Raw genomic sequence first — 20,672 nt, 5'->3', positions numbered from 1 at the left:
TTCCACACGGACCGGTAGGTAGCCATTTTAACCGTTTAATGATATACGTCTAGCCTTCAATGTAATTAGAGATTCAGATGAGCTGTGAGAACGCTGAGGTATTGTTTTCTTCAGTTCGTCAGCGTAAGATCCGTTCTGGGAATTCGTTACGCGGCGCGTGACGTTGGTCTTTGTTGTGATATCTGCAAACTGTAGGAGGCGGCTCGGCTTTACGATTATTTCTTTCCTCTCTTTCCATTGTTCTCAGGCACACTAGATAGTTAGTACTAAATTTACCCTTCATGACAGAACTGTTGCGCCAGGAGCTTTTTCTAGAACACCTAACCGCCGTGATGTAACTGAAGTAAGACGATTTATTAAGCACGAGGACAAATGAACTAAAAGTCAGTCTACAGATGGGACTTCTAGTGATTATGCATATATTTCTCCGAGGGAAAATTTGCAGACGCAACGCGTTACATGTTTCAGCTAGGACTGAAAGACGCAGTGCATGAAAGATTACGTCGCTTGAATGTAGAACAAAGAGAAGGAACGCGGTCGCGTTCTCGCTTCCCGAGCACGGGGTCCCGGGTTCGATTCCCGGCGGGATCAGGGATTTTCACCTGCCTCGAGATGACTGGGTGTTTTGTGTTGTCTTCATCATTTCATCATCATTCATGCAAGTGATAAGATTGGACTGAGAAAAGATTGGGAATTTGTACGGGCGCTGATAACCGCGTAGTTGAGCGCCCCACAATCCAAACATCATCCTCATCATCATCATCATCATCATCATCAAAGAGAAGGAAAGCTACTCTAACAGCGATATTTATGTTTATCAATTAGACAAGTCAAATATCACTCCCCTCCATTTTTCCCCTCCAGTGGGTTGTCGTTTTTAAAAATGAATCAAGAAGAAACGCGTCACCACGTTTTATAACCTTGCTCCGAGAACAGGAGCTAGAATCAGTAGCGCAGCAAAGGTAGATATCGCCATGGCCGAATCGCTACTGTCAGTTGCCTCAGGGAAAGGTCATATATTGTGACAGTTTGCTTTAACGTAGGATTTCATTTTTATAATGGGAACACAATAATGTGCTCTGGAATGGGAACATGTGTGCGGCAACCGAATAAGCTGCACATTTGTTCATGTCATGGTGTTGAACGAAAGCCAACGTTTCGTCATTTGTCCAAATTGCTTAAAATGTCTATCTTCTCGAAAGGCCGCACGCTGTAGCTGTTATTTACTACTGATCGTATGACTCGTTTTCCAGAAAGTAAACAACGAATCATTTTGACAGTGGAAGACAAATATGCAACAGCTGAAAGCTTTTTCGAAATTACTGAAACCTAAAAAATAGGGCTCAGTGTTAGCAGTCCAGGTGACAGTTACCTGCGTGCAAAGTTCTGAGATAAGCATGTAAGTCTCAGTTCTTGTTCGTCTACTGTAGTTATCCGAGCACCGTTCAGTCGCCAACTGTGGGATCATCACGCTTGAACATGAGGTGAAAGAGAGTGCAAAGGCAAAACTTGATTCTACAACATATACTCTGAGACCGAAAGAGAGTGGTCGTAACAATGTTTCAGAGAGATTTTCGTTAGTGACTGATAATCATGTCGACAACATGTGCTGTGGCAAGTGCTCTGTTCTGCTGTTTTACAGATGCGCTATTACTCATTTGAGGGAATATGTCTGCAGAATACGACTAAGTGGAAGTTCTAAAGCATTACCAGTTTCATTGAAATTTACACTAATTAAAAAGGTGCGTTGAAATGTGCACCAGAGATCTTCGTCCATTTACATTAACATTAGGTGTAGGATTTTGCGTTTTATGTCAGGAGCTTGAAAACGTCGGTTCAGAATTGGGACACGTACACCTCTTGAACATTTTGCCACGTCCTATGACAGTAGCACGAAACGCTGAAAGACAAGTCAATGGAATACGTGCGCGTATGGTGCCCAGCATTATCCAGGCCATAGACGTGAATGCATTTGGGTGTACAGTGGATGTACGGACGGATACATATCGGAAAATGTGTTACCCATCTGTTACTCCGCACTTTGTTTATAAAGATTAGGCACTGCGAAAGATTGTATGGGTAACAACTCACTTTTCTGAGAAGAAAATATCTGGGGAATTTAATAATAACTCTATTAATGAAATATTATTCAAATTGTTAAAAGTCATTCTAATAACCTTTTATTTGTCGCTGGCTGATACGCTAATACACTAGGGATCAAAAGTATCCGGTCACCCCCAAAAACATACGTTTTTCGTATTAGGTGCATTGTGCTGCCAGCTACTGCAGGGTACTCCATATCAGCGACCTCAAATAGTCATTAAACATCGTGAGAGAGCAGAATGCGGCGCTCCGCGGAACTCACGGACTTCGAACGTGGTCAGGTGATTGGGTGTCACTTGTGTCATACGTCTGTACGCGACAATGCCACACTCGTAAACATCCCTAGGTCCATTGTTTCCGATGTGATAGTGAAGTGGAAACGTAAAGGGACACGTACAGCACAAAAGCTTTCAGGCCACCTCGTCTGTTGACTGACAGGGACCACCGACAGTTGAAGAGAGTGCTAATGTGTAATAGGCAGGTGTCTATCCAGACCATCACACAGGAATTCCAAACTGCATCAGGATCCACTGCAAGTACTATGACAGTTAGGCGGGATGTGAGAAAACTTGGATTTCATGATCGAGCGGCTGCTCATAAGCCACACGTCACGCCGGTAAATGCCAAACGACGAATGACAACGTGGCGATCCCATGGCAGGGTGTGAGTGTGGCGAATGACCGGTGAACGTCATCTGCCAGCGTGTGTAGTGCCAACAGTAAAATTCGGAGGCGTTGGTGTCATGGTGTGGTCGTGTTTTTCATTGAGGGGGCTTGCATCCCTTGTTCTTTTGCGTGGCACTGTCACAGCACAGGCCTACATTGATGTTTTAAGCACCTTTTGCTTACAACTGTTGAAGAGCAATTCGGGGATAGCGATTGCATCTTTCAACACGGTCGAGCACCTGTTCATAAGGCAAAGCCTGTGGCGGAGTGGTTACATGACAATAACATCCCTGTAATGGACTGGCCTGCACAGAGTCCTGACCTGAATCCCATAGAACATCTTTGGGATGTTTTGGAACGCCGACTTCGTGCCAGGCCTCACCGACCGACATCGATACCTCTCCTCAGTGCAGTACTCCGTGAAGAATGGGCTGCCATTCCCAAAGAAACCTTCCAGCATTTGATTGAACGTATGCCTGCGAGAGTGGAAGCTGTCATCAAGGCTAAGGGTGGGCCAACACCATATTGGATTCCAGCATTACCGATTGAGGGCGCCAAGAACTTGTAAGTCATTTTCAGCCAGGTGTCCGGATACTTTCGATCACGTAGTGTATATGCAAGGTGTTGAAATCCTTTCAGCATTATGCTTGAATTACAAATGCTTTGAACACAGTCCTAAGACACATGTTGGATGACAATTATTTGATAAATGAAGTTGCAGTGGTTTATATCGCGAATTATGCTGCCAAAGGTACTGTTCGTTCCATCAGCTGGTGACCTGAGTTCACAACAGACAAGCTTTAAGTACGATACGGAAAATCGGTGGAACAATATGTTCAAAATGCTGCAGTCTGTAGTCAGGCAGTACGATAAAATCATGGAAATGGTTCCGGAGAGAGGCATCTCTTAAAGACGTGCTGGTTACAACAACATTGCACAGCCAGTGCAGGACAGGGCCCTAAAATACACGGCACGTTTAAAATGCCGTTTTCTTGTTTAATATGGGCTATTGGTCCATCAAATGAAAATTGCGCCAAATTTCAGTACTCGATGTCAGTGTCATCGGTATTTTGGCAATACAGTCCAACTGTCGTATTATCGTCTGCTGACTGTAGATATTACGGATGCTGAAAAATCGCTGTCATCGTCCCTTAGATGAGAAAGCAACACAGAAAGTAACACTTCTGTGGTCGCTCTTCCACTTAATTGGAAATGACGTCTGTTTGTGACAGACTGTGCGTCAAGTATGCAATGAAATATCGGTTCTTGATAAGCTAGAACAAAATTATAACGTACCAGTAATATCTTCCTCTGTTTTTGTGATATCTGTAAATATTTATGTAGGGCCGTTGTGAGAATATCAACCGCGCTCAGCAGCCAAAAAAATGAAGTTTGTTTTCTGAGTGACGAGACTTCTGGTCGTCAAACGTTTTTTGCTGAAGAGCCAATACTGACATTGTAGGGCGGCACTTCGGGTCGCGTGCTTTACAGTGCTTGTTATTGATTGGTAACCTATATAAATTAGCATATTATGAGTCCCCTCTCCCTCCAATAGACTAGACCGATCGTTAAAAGTCAGAACCAATTGAAACACAGTGCGTCAACTGTTCTCTGTTTCAGACTGCTGCTACCCTCGGAGATCCCAAAGTTGTGCCATTGTAATTGTCTGACGGAGTGTTGTGTTGTGTGTCTGAGCGGATGTTTATTTGATTAATAACAGGAATTGTATTTTTATTTAAAGTTAGTTAGTTAGTTACATGCTCCATAGATCATTTTAAGGAACGAGTCTGTTTACAGGACATGTATACATGATTATCGTTAACATTAATGAACACGTTATCATTTTATTCCTGCTCAAGCAACTACATTTAAAACAAGTACTCTTTTTATTTTTTACTGGCTACCTGTTTCTAAGTAGAAATTCGTAGAATTTGCATTAAGCAAAATAAGGCACGATCAAAAATCTGTACTAAATGTTTCGTTAATGTCACTTTTCTTCTACTTTGTATGTTGTATTACAATCGCCTTAATTTAGTCTAGTATTTCTTACCACAAATATGTACCAAATATGAAGATGACTATTTCTGTAATTCGCATTCACGAATCCGTGTTAGTTGGCTATCAATATTTAATATCGTAACAGCTGATTGGTAGGCGTCGTTCACACCCGTGAGTTCTCAGTACTGGAAGACAACAATAAAACTTTGACAACTTTGCCACAGTCTTGTAATACTTTTTAAATGGAAGATCCGCCGTATGACTGTATAGATTTTTTATTCTACTACACAATCATGATTTTGGACTTTGACTGTTTCAAGTACCACATGTCAGGTATGATCAGACTTCTGTAAACGAAGTTATCTTTGAAATACATAAAACTTGGTTTAAAAAAAATAAAACATTCCGCCCCTTCACAGCCTCTAAACCCGCTGTGGCCGCGCCACTTACCTATTTGCCCCTGAGGTAAGCGGGCAACTTTACTTAGCTCACGGCCGAATTCACAAGCGTCAGTTAACATTGACGACATCTTAAAATATTTCTGTCTGTGTGAGTAAATTTGTTTGTTACTGAGCAGGAAAGCTATACTCTTAAGAAGCTCGTAACGTAGTTGATATTTTTGGATTCGGCTGTTAGTTGCTAGGTGGATAGCATTATAAAACACTGCTTGGAGCCGCAGGTCATACGAGTACCTGACGATCACTGGATTAGACTGTGGGCCACGTCATTCTTATCCTATCGATATGGTTAACTTGTATCCATCCTGAACAGATAGTGGTTACGGCAAAGATTCGCTTGAGAGCTGAAAGCGTAACCGAAGTCTCTTTTCCACGCTGTTTAGTTTAGCTAGAAGAATGTTTCGTGTTTCAGTCTCAAACGTGGCTAGCGAAAGAAATTTCTGTATAACATGGAACGTTATCTCGGGCGGAGGATGCAAACTTTATACCAAATGAATCGATTCGTTGTAATTACGCCAATAGTGAATTTGTAATTGAAACAAGCAACACCTACGGTTAAAAAGCTTTAGTTGACTCAAATCATGACCGGTTTCGGATTTCTGAAAAATCCATCTTCAGATGGTTGTTACAGGTTTCTTTATTTTCTTTCTAGAGCTTCGTTTTCTGCTCGTTTTTGGTTTCCTACACTACGGTAGCTGAAGTTTTTTGTTCACTTTTTGGTAAAATTCACTTGATTCAAAAATGGTTCAAATGGCTCTGAGCACTAAGTTTTTTGTTCACTTTTTGGTAAAATTCACTTGATTCAAAAATGGTTCAAATGGCTCTGAGCACTATGGGACTTAACAGCTGAGGTCATCAGTCCCCTAGAACTTGGAACTACTTAAACCTAAGGACATCACACACATTCATGCCCGAGGCAGGATTCGAACCTGTGACCGTAGCGGTCCCGCGGTTCCAGACTGAAGCGCCCCTAGAACCGCACGGCCACACCGGCCGCCAAATTCACTTGAGATTTAGTTCTTTTGGCCTATATCAAAAAAATTATGAACATGTTTTAAAGTTATTAAAACGTGGAATGTGTGTTCACCACTCGACCTAGATGCCGGAGGGACGTTAAACGCCAAACTTCGTTCCTTACTTCCTTCCTTCCATAATTCACTGCTAGCACTACACAAGATCGGAGGTAGCGATCTCCAGGCATTCACCAAATCCACAGGGTATAGCGTGATTCATCACTCAAAATCACTTGTTTCCAGTTACCCACTGTCCAATGGTGTCCCCCATTACATCACCACAAGCGTCGCTTATCATTGGCGTGTGGCTTACGACGGGCTGTTCGATCATTACATTCCATCACTTGAACTCCCTACGCACAGACAGTGCGCTAGATGGACAGCTAGCAGCACTTTGAAACTCAAGAGTGATTCCGTCCGCTGATTTCATACGATTTTTTTTTACAACCACCCTTATCAATGCTCATGGTTCTTATACGGTAGTGCATGTGGTCTGCTTGGTCTTGGTTTAGCTGTGGTAATCCTTTGCGTTTCTACTCACAGTTACACCACCATGAATTGGGAAGATTTAGAAGCGTTGAAATGTCCCTGATGGATTTGTTACTCAGGTGACATCCAATGATTAGTACACGTTCGAAGTCACTCAGCTCTGCTGTCCGACTCATTGTGCTGTTACTGCTTCTGTACTGACGACAGTATACGCCACACCTCATCACATTCTGGTGAATCCGCTTCTCGAGTCGTGTAGTGCTCAATTCCGCATTACATAGGATTGCCGGATATTTTTGATCGTATAGACGAAGTAAGTATTACTGAATTCCAATCATGAACAACTGCCAAGATGAGAAACATAGAAGTAGATATCCTCGGTGTAGCAAAGCAGTTTAAATCACTTAATGAAGGCAAGGCCTCCGGTCCAGATTGTATACGTCAGGTTCCTCTCAGATTATGCTAATAAAATAGCTCCCTATTTAGCAACTCGCTCACAGAAAGATCCGCACCTAAAGAGTGGGAAATTGCTCAAGTCACACCAATACCCAAAAAGGGAACTAGGAGTAATCCGCTGAATTACAGGCCTATATCACTAACGTCGATCTACAGTAGGGTTTTGGAACATATACTGTATGTGAACATTATGAAGTACAAGTGGCGCATCGGGACCATCCGACCGCCGTGTCATCCTCAGCTGAGGATGCAGATAGGAGGGGCATGTGGTCAGCACACCGCTCTCCCGATCGTTATGATGGTTTTCTTTGACCGGAGCCGCTACTATTCGATCGAGTAGCTCCTCAATTGGCATCACGAGGCTGAGTGCACCCCGAAAAATGGCAACAGCGCATGTCCGCCCGGACGGTCACCCATCCAGGTGCCGGCCACGCCCGACAGCGCTTAACTTCGGTGATCTAACGGGAACCGGTGTTTCCACTGCGGCAAGGCCGTTGCCAAGTATCTCGAAAAAAACGATTTATTGACACATAGTCAGCACGGATTCAGAAAATATCGTTCTTGCGAAACACAACTAGCTCTTTATACTCATGAAGTAATGAGTGCTATCGACAGGGGATGCCAAATTGTTTCCATATTTTTAGATTTCCAGAAGGCATTCGACACCGTTCGTCACATGAGTCTTCTAACCAAACTGCGTGCCTATGGAATATCGCCTCAGTTGTGCGACTTGATTCGTGATTTACTGTCAGAAAGGTCACAGTTCGCAGCAATAGACGGAAAGTCATCGAGTAAAACCGAATTAATTCCCTGCGTTCCCCAAGGAAGTGTTACAGGCTCTCTATTGTTCCTGATCTATATTAACAACATAGGAGAAAATCTGAGTAGCCGTCTTAGATTGTTTGCAGATGATGCTGTCATTTACCGTCTTGTAAAGGCATCAGATGATCAAAACGACTTGCAAAATGATTTACATAAGATATCTGTATGGTGCGAAAAGTGGCGATTGACCATGAATAAGGAAAAGTGTGAAGTTATTGACACGAGTACTAAAAGAAATCAGCTAAATTTCGATTACGCGATAAGTCACACAAATCTGAAGGCTGTAAATTCAGCTAAATACTTAGGGATTACATTTACAAATAACCTAAATTGGAACGATCACATAGATAATGTTGTGGGTAGAGCAAACCAAAGACTGCGATTCATTGGCAGAACACTTAGAAGGTGCAACAGGTCTACTAAAGAGATTGCTTACACCAGGCTTGTCCGCCCTATTCTGGAGTATTGCTGTGTGGTGTGGGATCCGCATCAGGTGGGACTGACGGATGACATCGAAATGTACAAAGAAGGACAGCTCGTTTTGTATTATCCCGAAATAGAGGAGATAGTGTCACAGACATGATACGTGAATTGGAGTGTCAATCATTAACACAAAGGCGTTTTCCGTTGTGACGGGATCTCCTCATGAAATTTCAATCACCAGTTTTCTCGTCCGACTGCGAAAACATTCTGTTGGCACCCACCTACATAGGGAGGAATGATCATCACCATAAGATAAGAGAAATCAGGGCTTGCACAGAAAAATTTAAATGCTCGTTTTCCCCGCGTGCCGTTCTAGAGTGGAACGGTAGCGAGACAGCTTGAAGGTGGTTCATTGAACCCTCTGCCAGGCACTTTATTGTGAATAGCATAGTAATGACGTAGATGTAGATGGAGATATAGTGTGTTTGTGTAACTTGCCCCCTGAAGCTCAATGCCGTATGTTGTTATGCAGTACCAAGTCTCGTAATGTGTGCGCCGGCAGATGCCTGCAAGTATAGGCACATCTCATCCAAGGCGAGAAGAGGCGGCCACGCGCGAAGTGGGTCGTGGAGCCCGCGCGGTTTGCCGGCGTCCCGTAGCGGGCAGCTGCGCAAGGCGCACGCCCCGGTGGCGCAAGGCCCGGCGAAACTGCGTGCCTGCTGCGACGGAGCCCGAATCTCTCTCCGTAATCACGCTACCGCAGACGCGAAATACCGGGCTCGCGTGCGCCTTCGCTGACGGAAATGGAAAGTGTTGCCCCATGAATCACTAGATCCATACTTACCAAACTTAGTGGAGATGGTCTTCACATTACCGCTATTGTACACTACTGGCCATTAAAATTGCTACACCACGAAGATGACGTGTTACAGACGCGAAATTTAACCGCCAGGAAGAAGATGCTGTAATATGCAAATGATTAGCTTTTCAGAGCATTCACACAAGGTTGGCGCCGCTGGCGACACCTACAACGTGCTGACGTGAGAAACACTTCCAACCGATTTCTCATACACCAACAGCAGTTGAACGGCGTTGCCTGGTGAAACGTTGTTGTGATGCCTCGTGTAAGGAGGAGAAATGCGGACCATCACGTTTCCGACTTTGATAAAGGTCGGATTGTAGCCTATCGCGATTGCGGTTTATCGTATCGCGACATTGCTGCTTGCGTTGGTCGAGATCCAATGACTGTTAGCAGAATATGGAATCGGTGGGTTCAGGAGGGTAATACGAAACGCCGTGCTGGATCCCAACGGTCTCGTATCACTAGCAGTCGAGATGACAAGCATCTTATCCGCATGGCTGTAACAGATCGTGCAGCCACGTCTCGATCCCTGAGTCAACAGATGGGGACGTTTGCAAGACGACAACCATCTGCACGAACAGTTCGACGACGTTTGCAGCAGCGTGGACTATCAGCTTGGAGACCATGGCTGCGGTTATCCTTGACGCTTCATCACAGACAGGAGCGCCTGCGATGGTGTAGTCAACGACGAACCTGGGTGCACGAATGGCAAAACGTCATTTTTTCGGATGAATCCAGGTTATGTTTACAGCATCATGATGGTCGCATCCGTGTTAGGCGACATCGCTGTGAACGCACATTGGAAGCGTGTATTCGTCAAGGCCATACTGGCGTATCACCCGGCGTGATGGTATGGGGTGCCATTGGTTACACGTCTCGGTCACCTCTTGTTCGCATTGACGGCAATTTGAACAGTGGACGTTACATTTCAGATGTATTTCGACCCGTGGCTCTACCCTTCATTCGATCCCTGCGAAACCCTACATTTCAGCAGGATAATGCACGATCGCATGTTGCAGGTCCCGTACGGGCCTTTCTGGATACAGTAAATGTTCGACTGCTGCCCTGGCCAGCACATTCTTCAGATCTCTCACCAACTGAAAACGTCTGGCCAATGGTGGCCGAGCAACTGGCTCGTCACAATACGCTAGTCACTACTCTTGATGAACTGTAGTATTGTGTTGAAGCTGCATGGGCAGCTTTACCTGTACACGCCATCCAAGCTCTGCTTGACTCAATGCCCAGGCGTATCAAGGCCGTTGTTACGGCCAGAGATGGTTTTTCTGGGTACTGATTTCTCAGGATCTATGGAACCCAAATTGCGTGAAAATGTAATCACATGTCAGTTCTAGTATAATATATTTGTCCAATGAATACCCTTTGATCATCTGCATTTCTTCTTGGTGTAGCAATTGTAATGGTCACTAGTGTATTAATTTTCACCCCAGACGGTAATGATGTTCATCACCAACATCAGTACGAAGTGTGACCTCCACAGACGCGAATACACTCTTGTATTCTACATCTATATTCCGCAAGCTAGCTGATGGTGTATGGGCGATGGTACTTATGGTACCAGGTACCACTAGCGGATCCCCCATTCCCTGTTCCATTCGCGTATGGCGCTTGGTAACAACAATTGCTGGTAAAGCTCTATAAGAGCTCGTTGCGGTTATTCGTACGACGTATGTAAAAACCGGCTCCTCGCCAGGCCGTGAAGGTCCATAAGGATGTCTGCTGCCAGCTGTGTCATCCTCTACCTTGTGGGGTCGTGCAGACGCTGTACGGAGGAGCATGTGGTCAGCACATCGCTCTCCCGACTGTTTTGCAGACTTCCCAAACCCTGGAACCCGTTATACTGGGTCAAGTAGCTCCTCAGTTGGCATCACGAGGCTGAGTAAATCTCGCGCCATTTCCCCACCAAGGAAAAGTCTTTGCCAGTATCGGGAATTGAACTCGGGTCCTCTGCGTGGTAGCCATCTACGCTGACCAGTCAACTACGGAAGGTAGACCCGATACATATGTGGGAGGAAGTAATATGTTGTCAAGCTCTTCCCGGAATGTACTCTCGGAATAATAGTAAACCTCTCCGTGATGCATAACGCCCTCCTTCCAATGCTTGCCGCTGGAGTTTGTTGAGCGTCCCCGTAATGCAATCCCGCCAGCTAAACGATCTCGTAACGAAACGCACCGCTCTTGTCTCCGTCGTGTCTATGTCTTTTATTAATCAGACCTGGTAAGCGTCCCAGACTGATGATCAATACTCTAGAATCGGTCGAACAAGTCTTTTGTAAGCCAGTTCTTCCGTGTACGAATTAAATTTCGTTAAGATTCTTCCTATGAATGTCAGCCTGGCATCTGCGTTTCCGACTGTTAGTTTTATATGGTCTCACACTACCACAGTGCGTCCACCAACTTGAACAGTTCCCTGCTGACATTCAGGGTCCATCGGTTCATGAGGTTGTCTCCATACCTGTAAACGTCCATCCGCTCGACGCAATTTGAAACAAGACTCGTCCGCCCAGGCAACATGTTTCCGGTCAACAGTCCAATGTCGGTGTTGACGGCCTCAGGCGAGGCCTAAAGCACTGTGTCGTGCAGTCATCAAGGATACACGAGTGGTCCTTCGGCTCTGGAAGCTCATATCGATGATGTTTCGTTGAATGGTTCGCACGCTGGCACTTGTTGATGGCCCAGCAATGAATTGAAATCTGCAGCAATTTGCAGAAGGGTTGCACTTCTGTCATGTTGAATGACTCTCTTCAGCCGTCGTTGGTCCCGTTCTTGCAGGATCTTTTTCCGGCCGCAGCGATGTTGGAGATTTGATGTTTCGCCGGATCCCTGATATTCACTGTACACTCGCGAAATGGTCGTACGGGAAAACATCGACTTCCTCGCTGCCTCGGAGATGCTGTGTCCCATCGCTCGTGCGCCGACTATAACACCACGTTCTAACTTACTCAAATCTTGATAACCTGCAATTGTGGCAGCAGTAACCGATCTAACTACTGCGCCAGACACTTGTTGTCTTAGGCGCGCGGAGTGGTCGCGCAGCTACAGGCGCCATGTCACGGATTGCGCGGCCTCTCCCACCAGAGGTTCGAGTCCTCCCTCGGGCATGGGTGTGTGTGTTGTTCTTAGCATGGGTTAGTTTAAGTCTGGAGGCCGATGACCTCAGCAGTTTGGTGTCTTAGTAATTCACACACATTTGAACATTTTTGAACTTGTCTTATACAGGCGTTGCCGACCGCAGCGCCGTATTCTGCCTGTTACGTATCTCTGTATTTGAATACGCATGCCTATACCAGTTTCTTTGGCGCTCCAGTTATTTCACCTGTACCTCATGCGAACTGCGCCCTGCAGTTTCATTTTCACACAGTTCAGTGTTTATCACGTCATATTTCTGAACTACGTGTCGTTACAGTGATATACTTTCGCTGTTACATTCAGTGGCATATGTGAAAACTGTCTGCAGAATGTGTTACGAATACAGTTAGTAGTAAGTATGTAATAAATTAAAACGTCGTCTTTCATGCGGCAGTTTTACTGCATGAACAGCGGAAGTGTAATAAGCGATTAACTTCTTTCGTTTCATCATTTTTTGGGGGTTATCAGGAAGAAAAAGTTTCTTCAAGGTGTGATATTACATATTAAGTTTCTTTCAAGTCGGTAAGTGCTGTTATTCTCAAGTACTCTATGAGTAAAGTATCGGTATTCGCACATCGTGGGCTACACTTCTTTTTCAGCCCCACCTCAATCCCGATGATAGGTGGATATATACACATAATGTACCCATTGCGTTAATGCAGGGGACAAGCTACCTCCATTCCCAATTTAATCCAAATCCGTCCATCCGTTTCAGCGCGAAGGAGTAAAAAACATACTAAAACGCACACACACACACACACACACACACACACACACACACACACACACACACACACACAGACACAGACACATTCATACTCTAAGTCACTCACAAACTTCCATATTTATAATATACGAGTATGTATGATGTACGTTCTAGCCGAGAGGTGGCTCTAATGTGAGGGACGCTGCATGCAGTAATTTTTCCTTCTTTCCTCATACTTATAAAATAAACAGACAGTCTGTAAATTAAAGACATACACTGTCAATTTATAAAATACAGTTTACGTGAGTGTAGTTGCATATTCAAAAAATTAGCTTTCCAGATAGTGGCAGTTAGTCCATGTGTAGTTTATCTACACTTTGCAACGAGTTTTCATTGAAGCTGCTACACATTAACTTCTACATAACAGTCACATAAAATTTAGTATTACTAATTTGGTGACTGAAGGTTTTTAAAAATTTTTTAACTTTTTAATGTTTCATCTTGTTCTCTAACAAACGCCTGTCACATTTTCTGTTCCTTTAATCTTAATTACAGATCTGACGATGGCAGTAGCCGAAATAGACTAAAAAATAAAGAAAAATAGTAAGCGTTATAGCCGGTTTTTGTTCATAAAGCATTTTCGACGATCGCGGGCTCTTACAGATAATTTATTTTCTGTTAATGACTAGATAGGACTGGAGTGGGAAAAATCGATTGGATCTCCAGAAATCGAGAATTTGATCACACGTGTAACAGCAATAGTAATAATTTCGTGTGGTTCAATGGCCTGGTGCAAGTCTTTCTACTGGAGGCCAGTGCGGCTACTTGCGTGTCCTTGATCTACCCAGTTATGCAACTGGGAGAAGAGGACCTACAATTTAACATGGAATTTGAACCACGTGTTGTTCCTGGAGACTCCTCACATCATTGAGAGGTGAAGGCTAGGTTAAAGGGAGACTGTAAATTTCCATAGTTCGATCGGTATTCGATCCTGCGCCCTCTGTCTACAAGCACACGCCTTACCGCTAGAGAACCAGGCTTGCTCTTTTTGAGCTTTCTCCTGGCTTTGAAAGGCAGAGTGTCTGTCTGTGTGTGTGTGGGGGGGGGGGTTCAATTTAACATGGATTCCGAACCACAGTACAAATTGGCATTTTGCACATACCAAATAATTTCCAGGGATGAAAGAAGCGATAAGTGACACTAGAAAGTCTAGGACCGATTGTGGTTCGAACCCGGTTCTTTCGATCTGTTAAGTGACACCCACTTATCCACCGCCGTCATGAGGTGGGGGAGCTGACACCTTTCGTAATTTTCACTACTTGTACGATATAACGTCTTGAAATCAATAATTCCATATAAACTACTTCTTTAAAATGTTCGCGTGTAAATATAAATTACCTGTTCTCTAACGTAGTCCCCAACGTATAACCGTTATCTAGTTTGTGTCTGGTGATAAAGTTATCTACTAGCAGAGTGTCAGAGTTCAACAGATGAGTCATTTCTTCAGCTGTTTTTCTGACATCTGAGGAAGGTCGCTTACAGACAAATGCACGTTGAATACGTAAATATTAGTAATGCTGTGGGAGCACATATACACGGATAGCTAAGGCTCACATTCGTAGCAGTAGTCTTAAGTTGACAAAGAACATGTATAACAAGTCAGTCTAATTGACCTTCACAAAACGTCTCTACCAATTTTTGGCAGTAATAGCAGGCAATATAGCAAATAAACTGAAACATGCGTACAGAACTAAAGAAACTTCCATGTACATAGTTCCAGACCTAAAATAATTTAAACATCCTCTTGCTGTAGGCATGGGACTAAAAATGTTTCTGGAGGATGGAGATTCAGTACTCTTCCAGCCATCCAGAGCTACGTTTTCCGCGGTTCCCCTAAATCGCTTATGTTAAATGACGGGATTTTTCCCTCGAAAAGGATGCATCGGAGTTTCTTCCCTACCCCTCCCGAATCCGAGCTTGCTCCCTGTCACTAATGACCTCGTCGTTGCTGAGACGTTACATCCTAATCTTTCTTCCTTCTTTAAACAATGTGTCATTCAGAAATATTGAGAATGAAGAACACACTTCGTAGACTACGATCGCAATATAGACGCTTTCATTGTTCCAAGATCACCATTTCCAGCAGTCTTATGCTGCCATCATCTAGAATTTGTTATAAAATGCCATGTTACGGTATATAAAGTCAGAGTATAAAATTCGCTCCACACACATACATATCTTGATTAAAAAAACATATAGCTGATAAAATGCACACAGTTGATAATATCCTCATATCATCCATGCATATCGCCGTCGGACGTGACACTCTCAACGAGATGGGGCAGAATCGGACAGTGTCTCCTTCTCTCCCTTCATTTTTTGATACAAGTACGTTTCAAACTATACATTTCCTTCTTTTGCTTTTCCAGGTGGTTTGAGCTTACATTAGAAAGACTGATAAACAGCAATTGGATTTTAAACAAATGGAAATGGCAGCTTCAGCCGTTGTTTCTTCATAAATTGGCGTTTTAAAAGCATCTAAGGAGTTTGAAGTACCCAAATCAAAGTTGGATAGATGCGTTCATAAAACCAAGTACACTCCTGGAAATGGAAAAAAGAACACATTGACACCGGTGTGTCAGACCCACCATACTTGCTCCGGACACTGCGAGAGGGCTGTACAAGCAATGATCACACGCACGGCACAGCGGACACACCAGGAACCGCGGTGTTGGCCGTCGAATGGCGCTAGCTGCGCAGCATTTGTGCACCGCCGCCGTCAGTGTCAGCCAGTTTGCCGTGGCATACGGTGCTCCATCGCAGTCTTTAACACTGGTAGCATGCCGCGACAGCGTGGACGTGAACCGTATGTGCAGTTGACGGACTTTGAGCGAGGGCGTATAGTGGGCATGCGGGAGGCCGGGTGGACGTACCGCCGAATTGCTCAACACGTGGGGCGTGAGGTCTCCACAGTACATCGATGTTGTCGCCAGTGGTCGGCGGAAGGTGCACGTGCCCGTCGACCTGGGACCGGACCGCAGCGACGCACGGATGCACGCCAAGACCGTAGGATCCTACGCAGTGCCGTAGGGGACCGCACCGCCACTTCCCAGCAAATTAGGGACACTGTTGCTCCTGGGGTATCGGCGAGGACCATTCGCAACCGTCTCCATGAAGCTGGGCTACGGTCCCGCACACCGTTAGGCCGTCTTCCGCTCACGCCCCAACATCGTGCAGCCCGCCTCCAGTGGTGTCGCGACAGGCGTGAATGGAGGGACGAATGGAGACGTGTCGTCTTCAGCGATGAGAGTCGCTTCTGCCTTGGTGCCAATGATGGTCGTATGCGTGTTTGGCGCCGTGCAGGTGAGCGCCACAATCAGGACTGCATACGACCGAGGCACACAGGGCCAACACCCGGCATCATGGTGTGGGGAGCGATCTCCTACACTGGCCGTACACCACTGGTGATCGTCGAGGGGACACTGAATAGTGCACGGTACATCCAAACCGTCACCGAACCCATCGTTCTACCATTCCTAGACCGGCAAGGGAACTTGCTGTTCCAACAGGACAATGCACGTCCGCATGTATCCCGTGCCACCCAACGTGCTCTAGAAGGTGTAAGTCAACTACCCGGGCCAGCAAAATCTCCGGATCTGTCCCCCATTGAGCATGTTTGGGACTGGATGAAGCGTCGTCTCACGCGGTCTGCACGTCCAGCACGAACGCTGGTCCAACTGAGGCGCCAGGTGGAAATGGCATGGCAAGCCGTTCCACAGGACTACATCCAGCATCTCTACGATCGTCTCCATGGGAGAATAGCAGCCTGCATTGCTGCGAAAGGTGGATATACACTGTACTAGTGCCGACATTGTGCATGCTCTGTTGCCTGTGTCTATGTGCCTGTGGTTCTGTCAGTGTGATCATGTGATGTATCTGACCCCAGGAATGTGTCAATAAAGTTTCCCCTTCCTGGGACAATGAATTCACAGTGTTCTTATTTCAATTTCCAGGAGTGTATAATCCAAACTACGTATTTGACATAGCAGATGGGAGATATAAAAATGGGTTCATCCAGAACAAAAAGACGAGTTGGTAATATAACTGAAGTCAATGGAGGACACACTTTATGGTTCAACGGCGTTCCTCCACGGCTGACCGTCAGTGCACAGTATTACTGTTCGTTATTGGAGCATCACCTGCGATCGGTTTTGCGAAAGAAACGGTGACACGTTCAGCGCAACCAACCCAACATTTCGCACGACAATGCGTGGGCGCATATAGCGCAAGCTGTGGCTGCTCTGTTCGGTCGATGGGACTGGTAAGTACTGTTCAATTCAGCATACTCCCCGGAATTAAGTCCTTGTGACTTTGGTTTGATTCCGAAGATGAAGGAACTACTCCGTGGCATTCGCTTCAGAACTATCCCAGAGATTCGACAGGCAGTAGACCGCTCCATTAACACCATCAACAGAACAGGCTCTGCTAACGCTATATTACGCCTTCCACATCGCTAGCAACGTCTTCTACACAACGGTGGTGAATTCTATGAAGGACAGTAACAGGTGCAAACATGTAACTCTTTTGTATCGGTTGGGAATAAATGGTTGCCACTATTTAAGTTCCAACCCTCGTATTATCCATACTACTATGTAAAGAGCAAAGAGAGGTCGTCGTTTAACGTTGTTATAAAAAGTCTCGAAATATTCTTGACCGATATATTTCAAAATGAACGATCGGATAGACATAGGCTTCGTTTTTAAAATATATGCGTAAGACAGGGAAACGTTTCGCAAAAAATCTCAAAAAGTTCTTGCCTGACGTATTTAATATTTTTACACCATAGTCTGATAAACATGTAAATAGCTATTTTTTACTACAGCAATGTACAGATTTTACGTTAAAACCAAATGTAAGAAACAAAAGGCTGTGCTGTGAAAATGTGTGGTTTCGTTTTCTTCCTCGCAGTTTAACTATGTTAGCAGCGCGTTTAAACATTGAACAAATTGTTTGTCCCATATATATATTCTTTTTCCTTATATACAAATTTAAACAAAAATTTGTATACACAACTATGTACTGTTTTGTTTTTTTTCCCTCTGTTTTAACAAAAAAAAAAACAGGAAACCTGTATTTTTAGCTTATTTGCATATGATTATAATACTACTACGGTGTCTGAATCGTCCGAAACTTCGTAATCTAATTCGTTTAATGATTAAAACCATACGAAATGCTGTCATTGAAGCAACTGCCCTTACAGATACACCCACAGGAGATATCTCTAACATCCCGTATACCAGTGATCCCAAACGATTTACCTATTCATGCTAAACTGCTAACAAGGTTCAAGGTCAGAGAGAGGGGGAGAAGAGTAGATAAACTGAAAAGGGGGGGGGGGGAATGGACATAGAGAAGGAAAAAGAGGAGGAGATGGAGAGAGATAGGGGGAGGAGCAGATGAACAGAGATAGACGGGAGTACCCCATGGAGGGAGAGGGAACGTGACTGTCTTTCAGACGTTCAGGATAAGATGTAACCATATGACAGCCCCGCACAGTGTCTGGTTGCTTCACTCCAGTGTCCTATGTAACTCGTTCGTCAGTGCAGATAGCTGCACCGCCCGGCAGGTGGAGGTGTGTACTGACAGGTGTGTTGTGTGTGTTGCAGGCCGCAAGGAGATCTTGCATGGCGTGAGCGGCGAGTTCTGCGCGGGCCAATTGACCGCCATCATGGGGCCCTCCGGTGCCGGCAAGAGCACGCTACTCAACGTGCTCGCTCTGTACAAGTGAGTACGCACGCCGCTGCCTCTCTTCCCTTTCGTTTATCAACGACTGAAGGCTACATGCAACAGAATAAATACAGGGTGTGTCAAAAAACTGTATACACACTTTGAAGCGTCATAGAAAATTTATTTCCCGTTCTACAGTGTTAAATTTATGGAAATGGAAAGCTTAAAGTCCAAAATGTACTTTGCAAATGTGATTAATGTTCAAACTGGTGGCCTTCAGCATCAATACATTTCTGAGTACGAGTCACCACTGATTCCGTACATCATACCAAAGCGTCCAATCAGATTTCTGCGCACACCACTTGAATCTCATTCCAAAGTGTGTCCAGCTTACGTGGTTTACTTTTGTACACCTCATCTTTTACTGCGTCCTATAAGAAGAAATCCAGCGGCGTGAGGATTGGAGAGCGTGCAGGAAACTCGATTGGTCCCCTGCGTCCTATTCACTGGCCTGGCACATTGTGATCCAGGTATGCTCGTACGTCCCTATGATAGTGCGGCGGGGCGCCATCTCGTTGGAAATAAAACTCATCATTACCGTATAATGCACGAATGGCAGGGAATATGGAGTCAGCAAGCATTGTTAGGTACGTTTCTCCAGTAACCGTACCTTCAAAGCGGAAAGGCCCAGTGAGTCCCCTTGCAGACAAACCACAGCACACATTTACACCAGGCAAATTTACAGCCTTTTCAACTGTAATGTGAGGATTATCTTCAGCCCAGTACACACAATTGTGCCTATTGACAGTTCCATTGAGTTTGAATCGGGCTTCATCCGACCAAATTATGCTACCCATAAATCCCGGTTCACGTCTCACCATCTCCTGAACCCATTCCCAAAATTCTAACCTACGATCTGGAACGTCGTCACTTAGCTGTTTCACCAGCCTTGGAATGTACACACGAAACTTGCCTTTCTTCAGAATGCGTAGCACACTACTAGCACTTACATTACTCTCACGTGCCGCTTGCCTTGAAGATTTTTGAGGCGAACGCTGAAACAGTTCCAAGACTCACTTGTAGCTGTACGAGGTCACCCTGATCGATCTTTATGCACGTCACACACCGTTCCATGAATTTCGAATTTGTCTTATAGACGTGTAATTGATAACCTTGAAGGTGGTTCTGTACCATACTCACTACTCCACTGTCTACGAACCGCAGCTACATTCTCACACTTCCAGTACCACTTAATTATCTGCTTCCGCGCTTCAAAGCTCAAACGCACGTCCGCCATGTTGCAGTTACTTCCTTGCCACTGCTGCCGCCTGTTGAAGAAACATAACATTACTTTCTCACAGATATTTAACCTTGTAGAACGAGAAATAAATTGTCTATGACAGTTCAAAGTGTGTATACATTTTTTGACGCACCCTGTATTTTCTGTAAGGGATAGATGTCAAATATTGGCCAGTAATTAGGAAACACATGACCACAGCAAAGCACTTTATGATATTAAAAGGAGGTATTGGAGATCAGGGAGAGGGGAAGTTGAAAAGATTTGTAATGTAAAACTATATAGCAATTAACTGGGTGAATGAGATAAAATAAGGAAGGACTGTTACGTGGAATCGGCACCGAAAGAAAAGGGGACTATGTAAATGAAACCAGAAATATGTTGGGCGGCGATATTTGACCCCTTTAGCTTACATAACCGATATATTTTTCATCACATCAGCAAAAGCTTTGATTTAATACCATATTAACACTTGTTACAGAAATTGCGATGACATTGGGTATCAA

At 44.7% G+C, this 20,672-nt stretch overlaps 1 protein-coding gene and 1 pseudogene across 3 annotated transcripts in view; one reads left to right on the top strand and one right to left on the bottom strand.

Moving 5' to 3' along the window:
- LOC126091901 (ATP-binding cassette sub-family G member 1-like) overlaps positions 1 to 20,672 on the top strand; it is an 816,748-nt gene that overhangs the window by 702,103 nt on the left and 93,973 nt on the right. For all 3 annotated transcript variants that reach the window (XM_049907201.1, XM_049907200.1, XM_049907202.1), the window contains one exon: positions 18,809 to 18,926. In XM_049907201.1, coding sequence (XP_049763158.1) covers positions 18,809 to 18,926 — 118 coding nt within the window. The remainder of the gene's footprint in view (positions 1 to 18,808; positions 18,927 to 20,672) is intronic.
- On the bottom strand, positions 7,564 to 7,681 carry LOC126092965 (5S ribosomal RNA; annotated as a pseudogene).

This window comes from Schistocerca cancellata, chromosome 7 (genome assembly GCF_023864275.1).
Source record: "Schistocerca cancellata isolate TAMUIC-IGC-003103 chromosome 7, iqSchCanc2.1, whole genome shotgun sequence".
NCBI classification, from domain to species: Eukaryota; Metazoa; Arthropoda; class Insecta; order Orthoptera; family Acrididae; genus Schistocerca; species Schistocerca cancellata.
The sequence above is the reverse complement of the archived record's forward strand: the minus strand, read 5'-3'. Positions and strand labels throughout refer to the sequence as shown.